Source organism: Medicago sativa, chromosome 2 (genome assembly GCF_051527215.1).
Source record: "Medicago sativa cultivar Bolivia chromosome 2, Bolivia_mono, whole genome shotgun sequence".
NCBI lineage: Eukaryota > Viridiplantae > Streptophyta > Magnoliopsida > Fabales > Fabaceae > Medicago > Medicago sativa.
Genome location: NC_140750.1, coordinates 37783277 through 37792832, shown reverse-complemented (window position 1 = coordinate 37792832; position 9556 = coordinate 37783277). Strand labels below are relative to the sequence as shown.

The 9556-nt window shown below is 34.1% G+C and overlaps 1 protein-coding gene across 1 annotated transcript; it reads right to left on the bottom strand.

Moving 5' to 3' along the window:
- Positions 1-3433: 3433 nt before the first annotated feature.
- Positions 3434-6088, bottom strand: NKS1 (ubiquitin-associated protein (DUF1068)). The gene is made up of 3 exons (XM_085744623.1): positions 5794-6088; positions 5668-5691; positions 3434-4019 (listed from the first exon to the last, which is right to left on the bottom strand). The coding sequence occupies exons 1-3, from the start codon at positions 6011-6013 to the stop codon at positions 3718-3720; spliced, it is 546 nt and encodes a 181-aa protein (XP_085600749.1). The 5' UTR covers positions 6014-6088; the 3' UTR covers positions 3434-3717.
- Positions 6089-9556: the final 3468 nt, after the last annotated feature.

Sequence of the window (9556 nt, the reverse complement as noted above, 5' to 3'; positions counted from 1 at the left end):
CCCATTCCAAAGATTGCCACCCTGAATTCCTTCATAAAAGATGCCCAGATCTTTTCCAAGTTTGACCTTAAGTCAGGCTTTTGGCAACTAGGAATTGATCCAAAAGACCGCTACAAAACAACGTTCTGCATCCTAAATGCCCAATACCAATGGAAAGTTGTGCCTTTTGGACTCAAAATAGCTCCATCCCTATTTCAAAAGGCCATGACCCGAATTTTTGAGCCCATCCTTGATAGTGCACTCATCTATATTGATGATATCCTTCTATTCTCAAAAGATGAAAAAGCCCATAAAACCTTATTGGCCCAATTCTATCAGATAGCCCAGACCCATGGCATCATGCTCTCAGAAAAGAAAAGTCAAATAGCCCAAACCGAGGTAGACTTCCTAGGAATGCATTTTTCACAAGGAAAATACCAACCTCAGCCTCACATCGTTCAAGAACTCTTAAACTTTCCAGATGAAAACCTCACCATCAAGCAAATCCAGCAGTTTCTGGGAATAATCAATTATATCAGAGATTTCATACCCAAACTTGCCAAATACACCAGTCAACTTTCCTTGCTGCTCAAGAAAAATCCCCCGTCCTGGGGAGTTAAACAAACTGAAGCAGTCAAAGCCCTAAAAAGAGTAGCACAGAACCCTCCTGCTTTAAAAATACCCGGCAATGGCAAACGAATTCTTCAAACAGATGCCAGTGAACATTACTGGGGAGCTGTTTTGATAGAAGAAACTAACAACACCAAGTATTACTGTGGCCATGCCAGTGGACAATTCAAAGAAGCAAAAAAACACTACCATACCACCTACAAGGAAGCTTTGGCAGTAAAGCTTGGGATACAAAAGTTTGATTTTCATCTCAAAGGCCATCATTTTGAAGTTCATATGGACAACTCCTCTTTTCCTAAGATCCTAGAGTTCAAAAACAAGATGCCACCAGATCCTCAAACCCTTCGCTTCAAAGATTGGTTTTCCAGATATGACTTTACAGTAAAACACATCAAAGGAAAACAAAACATTATTCCAGATCTTCTATCCAGACCCAACAAACCAATTCAACTTTTCACCCATAACCATTCCTTCCCTCTGATTATGATGATCAGGTCTTTACCATCTGGAGCCACCACCTTCAAAGACTTTCCACCAGGATTAAATCCATCATGTCCACTTTCTGCAATCCAAGATTATGCCAGAAGGAATGTTTTTTATTACATGGCAAAAATCATGATGACCATTAAAACTATACCAGACATCTCTCCTGTTCATCCTGATACCCCATTTTATTTACCTTTTTTAATAAATCCAAAGGTCCAATTCACTGAAGATCACTTGTGGTACTTATGGTGCACTACTTGTTTGTATGTTATGCCAGTCCTCATTCCTACTGAAGCAATGTACCATTATCTTATGGAACCTAACAATCATGGATCATTAATCTGGACAGCCCTTCAATGGTATTCTCCCCTTGAAAAATGGAGAAAAGAACTTGAAAGAGCCTTGCATGATTTATACAAATTCAAATTCAAAGGAGATATGTTCAAATTCAAAACAGTTTTCATCTTGCACAAACCACATGAAACAGATCTAAGAACAAATTTCTTGATCAGCAAACCTCAATGTACATTATGGGAAATTGTTAATGATTGTCCATTAGATCCAAGGATAAGTCAGGAATTAAGAAGTTTCATGGGACTTATGAATTTTCATAATCCTAAGAAAACCACAATTGGTACTACTTGCATTAGCCATGGTAATCTCCCTCCACAATTCCAACCAGTAGAATTAGGAGAAAGTTCTACCCAAACGGGAGATGATCAGATGATAATTGATGAATATGAAGCCCAGTGGATTAAAGATCATCCACAAGCTAGTTCAAGCAAACCAACGGTAGGAGATCGAGAATATGAAGCACTATTCCCTTATCAAGAAGATGATTCTCTAGACCAAAACATGTCACCAAGTCACGAGCCCATCATAAAGCACTACTAACGTGGCAAGAAGATTAGAAAGCCTACAATTTCGTTCAAGATTTCATCCGGATTTTTAGGCTTTCTTTATTGTTAATTATTTATGTCGGCCATTTGTATAAATGTGTGGGCCACTCTTTTGTTTGTTTCTGTTTGTTTGCTTGTGTCGGCAACCGTTCTTTAGTTGCCATTTTAGATAAGAAGGAATCTCTCTTTTTGAATAGTGTCGATGGGGCCCAATGTGCACCCGACTATCAAATTATTGAGACAAAAATAAAAAAGATTGGAGTTCAAACCATAATTACAATATCTTACTTCACTATTTTTATATTTTATTTTATTAGCCGAACTAAAACTTGTAGACACTTGTTTTACGGGTAAAAAAACAAAAGAAAATGTGCGAAAGAAACGAACCAATGGGAGGTCAACCGACACAGTTTGTTGGATGAGAAATATTTAAATTTAAACGAGGTCATAAGTGCTAGATCTGCCAAGATTCTTTATTGACGTTTTTCCCATGTGAGTGGGGTGTTCATGATTCTTTAGCATCATCGTCATCCTCCATGTGTGGAATGATACTGATCTCTTCTGATTATTATTAGGCACCCACCCACCCACTTAAATACCAAAACCAACTCTCCATAAGCTTAAGCTTAAAATAAAACTCGTCATTGCTCAATAATACCTGATTTTAACTGCTTTAAGTAAAAAATGCCACATTCATGTAAGATGAGTAAATCACAAACACCCAAACCTAACATCATATATTTAAATATTTGGATTAGATGATTTTTTGTTGTAACTCTCTTGCTGTGAGCACCCCTGAGCACGGTATCTAGACCAATCTAATTTTTGTATATTATATCATTCATTTTTTTAAAAGAAAGATTATTGTAAAAAATAACCATATGACTATTTTCGGAAGCTACTTTGATAACAACTTAAAAAAAATTAAAAATAATTTATATTTTTCATCTAAAATATTAAACCCAATCCTTCATATAAAAGTCGATAAACTAACCCCGGCCACCACCAAAAAAAAAAAAAAGTCGATAAACAAATACCTTAGTTCTTTCCCAGGTTAATTTGCGCACTTTTTTTTAGAAGCTAAACTAGCCCACTAAAATTGATACCAAGACCATAAGACGAGCACTCAAAAGTCCCAAACCAACCCAAGTGGATTAGTTTTTTTTTTTTTACCCAATTGAATTAGTTAATTTACCAACTATTTTGATTCTTAAGTAAATATTACAAGATGCATAGATTAAAAAATATATATTGCAAGGTACACTAAAAACTAGTTTTTTTTTTTGAACTGAATATATGCTAGGTTTTGTAAATGGAGAAAAAAAAATCATCTAATCAAATACGATAAGGCAACTCAACTGGTTAAACCAGTAGATTCTAATCTCCAGCTTCCTGGTAGTAGAACTTGCAACCAACAGCAAAATAAAAGACAAAAGGGGTCTTGGAAACAGCTAAATATATTGTATACTATAATCAGATTCGTGATCATAATTGATGAGTTTTTAGCTTCCATGGGATAGTATCGTGGTAATAGTGCACTTATATGCATTGGTATCATCTGTGAGGTAAAAATTATTGATACTAGCACATATGCAGTCACAAACAAACACAGTAGAAGGAGAATAATTTGACAACTCAAGCATTTTGCTTGTATGCTTGTATATAAAATAATGATTATGACCATATCAAAAATTAATATAAGATAATAATAAACATGATGCAGTTATTCTCCTTCCCAGCCCATTTGACGTGCCCGTTTTTCCCACACCAAAGTTATCTTTCTCTCCTTGGTTAGCATGGCTTCGGCCTGTTCTCTTGCCTGCTCGCACGTTTCAGTTGCAGAGACACATTTGCCTGCTTCTCTCTGGTATTGAGATCCCACTCGTTTTGCTTCAGCCAAAGTTATGTTCATGTGCCGTGTGTGCGCTTCAGAAACTGACTCTTGTAGCTTTAGCTCCTCGGTTAGCAGGTCCACAAACTGCTTCTCCATCTCCTCCCTTAGTTCCGGGTCGTTACCCCCACAATCTGTTGATCAGCACAACTGATGTCATTCATATGCAGTTATTAGCAACAAACCTAGCAAGTATATGCATGGTGAACATTTCAAAATCTTGATCAATAGCTGGTATAATCTATTATTCAATGGAGCCAATTGACCAAGAAATACCTACTGGGTTAACCAACCGACGGTATATAATGCAAACTGATGGAGCATGCTATTTTAAGCACATTAAGTGCAAGGATTGATATAAACAGGAAAAAGCTTTACAACAACAAAAAGCCTTTTCTAGCTAAGTAGGATTGGCTCTATGAATGAAATGATACCATAATGTATTATCGTAAATCACGTGCGAAGAAAATTTATTCAGATCTAAATTCTTCTTAATGGTACTACCTACAGGTTTTCTAGGTCTCACTCTACATCCAATTATTGGACTACCCACAATCTAATGTAGTCTCTTACAAAGTTTTCTCTATATATACCACCCAAGGTGATATTCTGCCATCTTTTCAGACAAAAGTGCTACCTCACTTCATCACTAATGCATTTTTTTATTTTTTTTTATAAATCCTATCTAAATATTATTCATCCATCAAAACATTTTCATCTCTACAATATAGAACTAAATATGCAATGTTATGTGGTGCTGTGCAGAGTCCTGGTATTAAGAAAGACAGGTTTTGGGAGCAGAATTTGCAAACACTGTTGTGTGACAGAAACAGCGTTGGTTTTCCTGAACTTAATCTTCTATTGGCCTTCCACCATCCAAAAATCAGTCTCATATAACATCACAGGTCTTAGAGCTATGTTGGGAAATTTCTCCTTAAACTTGGGTAATACTTTTTTCTTTATCACATATATAACACAAACCTTCCTCCGTTTCAGCTTCTTTTCTTGAATCATATTATATATATCTTACAGATTTCCTCATCATTTTATTCGATATAACCAAGATATTTTAACTCTTGTGAATTGAGGTATAGATGGTCTCTGGTTTACAGCTCTAAAATTGTGTATAATACGGTCTTTGTTTTTCTCATCTGAGCTAGAATTAGTTTAACTCAGACAAACTTACATGTCATATACTCTTCTGTAATTCTACTTGAACGAAAATCATGTACTTTCAAGAGGATTTCTCCATGTCTCAAACTTCCCACTTATTTCTTCTCCAGACTCTTTAACCAAGACTAATACCATATGGAAAAGGGAAAAAAGAAGTAGTATATCATCGTCCTGGTTTCTAGTAAAGAAATCAGGCCCTTGATATCATTCTATACTAATAGGAAACTCTTATATGGCATTGGCTAGTGTTAGGAAGACTCTATCATAACACTGAAAATGATCCAACACCTCTTTGAGTACACTCTATTACACACCTTTTCCTAGAGCCTTTACCATTCCACACTACCTTATTTCTTGTATATCGACACCACGAACTCATTTATTTTATTCCCTAGATCCATCGACAATACCTCTTTGAGTACACTCTACTACGCATGTTTTCCTAAATCAATGAAAATCATGTGTTCCTTTACCATTCAACACATCAATTACCACTCCAATCATTTTAACTGACAGGGAACAAATTAGCAAAGGCATAACAACAGAACAGTTGTGTGAAATCACACAGCATAAAAGGCTACTCTAAAATCCATGAAAAGAAAGTCTAACCTGAGACAGAGAGATTGGCTAGTCCTGTGGAAGAAAGAAATGAATGAATGAGTAAATCTGGGACATACATAAATCTTGTAAGTAATATTAACAGAAGAGCAAGATTGATCGAAGATAATTAATTACCAGGAGCGAGTTGAAAGAGGGAAAGAGGAGGAGGACAGTGACAGATACAAGGAGGACAAGAAGAGAGTTTGGAATTAAGATTGATACCATTCTTGAATCTCCAGTAAAGAGCAGGACCACACACCATTAAAGCTGATATCATTGCAAACAATACCAAACACCATCTTAACCATGATGATGATGATGATGATGATGATGAATCAGATCTCCCTCTTGACATTCTTTCTTTATCAGATCTATTTCTTCTTCTTCTTCTTCTATTTTCTCAATTCAGAAACAAAGAAAGAAAGATAGATAGAATCCTGGTTATATGTTGTTGTTTGCCGATTTGATTTGAACAAGTCGTAGTAACAGTGTTGTGTCTGTGTGTTCCCACTTCCTTCCCATGTCCTGTCCTTTACAATTGTTTTTAATTTCTTAACAGAAATTATTAAAATTAACATTTTTATATATGCTTCAAAAAAAAAAAAAAGATTAAATATCCTCATTTTTTAATATACCAAGAATTAATTTAATATTATTTTTGTCCAAATTAAATTGAATCATGACTATAAGACCAAAAAAAAAAAATTTGAATCATGACTCTAGTATTTATTTCTAAAGTTTTTTTTTTTTTTTTACCACACACTTTTCTCAACTCAATGGTGATATATATAAGCCTGAATTTGGTTAAGAAAGCATAATCTCCGCCTTACCATCTAATAAGCGTCTTTATATCCTTTTATGTTTTGTTTGCGGGTTTGGAAGGGGACGGAAGGAGAGGGTTTGAAAAAGTAAAAAATTAATGGAAGAAATATAAGATATTTGAAGGAGATGGCTTTGAAGAGTTTATTATTCTGCATAATATAAAACTCTCCTCATTTGGGGACTAAAAAATGGTATTGGATGAGGGTTTTAGAGATTTTGAAAAGGTTTATATGAATTCTTCAAATTTAATTTATATTATTATAATATTTTTAAAATTAAAAATATATTAATCATAAGCATTAATTTATCACTCTCTAAAATAAAATACTCTTTCAAACTCTCAAACACCACCTTAAAAAAAATTGATCAATAAAATATAATGATTTTGGTTCAATATTGCATGTTTTTATTTATACCTTGAATTATAAAAGTGAGGGGGAGATTTTTAAACTTCTAAAAACTCACTGTCATAAATTATAAAAATGAGGGAAAACATAAAAATAAATTTTCATCTCTATAACCTCTTATATTAATAATCAAAATCCATAATCCTAAATCATAGGTTTGTCATCATCAAAAAGGGGGAGATTGTTGAGGCAAAATCCCTAATTAATTTTAAAGATAACAAACCTTGATGATTAAATGATTGATGGACTTTGTTTAGTTTCTTAGTATTTAATTTGTGTTCTTAAGTGTTTAGCTAAGACATGAACAAAGTATAAGTCATACCAAGATTCAAGTAATGAAAGGACAAAAGCCTATGAACCAAGTCAGAGTTCAGAAGGTTGGACATAATTAATAAGGTTCAGGATAGTTCATAAGCTTGTTCTTATGGTTATCAAGAACAAGCTCATAAATACATAAACATTATCAAGAACATTCAAGGGTCACGTGCCATAAATAAATGTCCAGAAAAGTATTATGACTTAGATCAATCAAGGATTAAAGACATTTATTTGGATAAAAGTCAAAAGACATATTCATTGTTCATTAAAGACTTATGAACAATTGAAGTACAAAATATTAGGAATATTCTTCTAAGAATATCATCCTAGATGTTATACACACTGCACTTCATTGATGGTTTACTATCAGGATTTGATTACATCAAATATAAGTCTTACAAATCATATTAAGTGAAACAAATGAACATTCTAAAGTTCAAAAAATTCGTTCTTAGCACATGCTTTGACTGACAACACAGTACAATTGGTACAAAAGCAAAAACAAAAGCAAAAAGCTAACTCAAGTCTCATTCAATCAGAATTAGACACCTATGAGAGTTCGTACAGTAAAAGACTAGAAAAATCCCCTGAAACATAGGGCATGAAGTGACAGATTCACTTTCCTTTCTCCTGCACAAGTTCCAAGGCAGATCTGCAAAGGCATGGGTCCTGGAACTTTTTGAAGTTCACACGAAAAACAAGCCTCATGAATAAACTCATAAATTCATCTAGCATTCAAACATGATGAACCCATAAACATTCTGAAGTTCATATTGATGAACATATGAACATTCTGAAGTTCAACTGATGAACCCAGAAACATTCTGACGTTCAGAATGTTGATTAAGATTTTTAATCAAAAGTTGCTAAGTATCAGGACATGTGGCACAAGACTATTGGACATGTCCTAACAACTACACGAGGTCAAGAAACTCTATAAAAGGGGTTGAAGACTAACTTTGAAGATACACAACTTACAAGCATACTTAAACAACTTATTAAAAGTGTTTAAAGCTTCATAGCATATCTGATTACACAAATCAACTCTAAAGATTCCTATAATCTTAGAGTGTGTAACAGTCTTCTCTTACCCTCCAAAAGATAATCTTCTCCTTTTCTTCTTCTTGTCCAAATTCATTCAAGCTTCCAAATCAATTGTTAGAGAAAATCTCATCTAGCTTTAAGGATATTAAAGTGTTAGTTTAGTAGAAAAGTGTAAAGTCTTGTGTGACTTAACAAATAAAGTTTTGAGCATGCTGATGCTTAGAGAATACAGGTTGTAAGGTGCAGGAGTTGAGAAGGTTGTTTTAAGCATCATAGTGGAAAATTCTCACAGTTGAGAGGAGTGGACTAGCCCACATTGGGTGAACCACTATAATTAATTGTGTGTTCTATTCTTCTATCCATATACTCTTTACTTAAAGTATACACATCACATACAAATTATTTATCTTTGATATTATGTTTTTAACTAACAATTCAAAACGTTCTGAAGTCTGTTTTAACTTTACTCTTTCAAGTTTCAACTTGAGTAGTATTTTTGAGTACAAGATTAAAATTTAAAAAGGGTCACAATCCCCCCTCCCCCAACCCTTTCTTGTGACTATTATATATACTTCAATAGTAACAAAGCACTGCCTTTAAGGGTTTGAACACTTAAACAAGTGTTAGAGAAAATATTCGAGAAGAAATATGTCAAAACTCAATTATATCACAGAAGGAGAATCATCAAACAGACCACCATTATTTAAGGCACAAACTACTACTTTTGGAAAGGTAAGGTGGAACTCTTTCTCAGATATCAAGACACATATGTGTGGGCTATAATTACATATGGGGACTTCGCTCTAAAGAACAAAGAAGGAGTCATAAAAGAGAAAAGTGCATGGACAAATGACAAACCTAAGGTATTGCTAAACTCTAAAGCTAGACTATTCTTATCATGTGCACTAACCATGGAAGAAAGTGAAAGAGTTGATGAATGCACTAATGCAAAAGAGGTGTGAGAAACTTTAAAAATGCACCATGAAGGCATCTTTCATTTCAAAGAAACTAGAATTGACATTGGAGTCAGATAATTTGAAATCTTTGAAATGAGTGAAAATGAAACTATTGATGAAATGTATGCTAGATTTACAACAATAGTAAATGAAACGAGATCTCTTGAAAAAGTATATTCCACTCATGTAGAATCAAGAAAATACTGAGATGTCTTCCAAGCATGTGGAGACCTATGGTCACAACCATCACTCAGGCCAAAGATCTAAACACTTTGACCTTGGGAGAACTCATTGGTTCACTTATAGCTCATGAAGTTATACTTCAAGGAAACAAACTGGTGAAAAAGGTAA

Bases quoted from the DNA above. Each gene is read 5' to 3' on its own strand.
- NKS1 (XM_085744623.1), bottom strand. From the start codon at position 6,013: ATGTCAAGAGGGAGATCTGATTCATCATCATCATCATCATCATCATCA. The intron at 5,692-5,793 runs GTAATTAATTAT...TTTCTTCCACAG, and splicing joins CCTCTTTCAACTCGCTCCTG to GACTAGCCAATCTCTCTGTC. The intron at 4,020-5,667 runs GTTAGACTTTCT...GCTGATCAACAG, and splicing joins AGCCAATCTCTCTGTCTCAG to ATTGTGGGGGTAACGACCCG.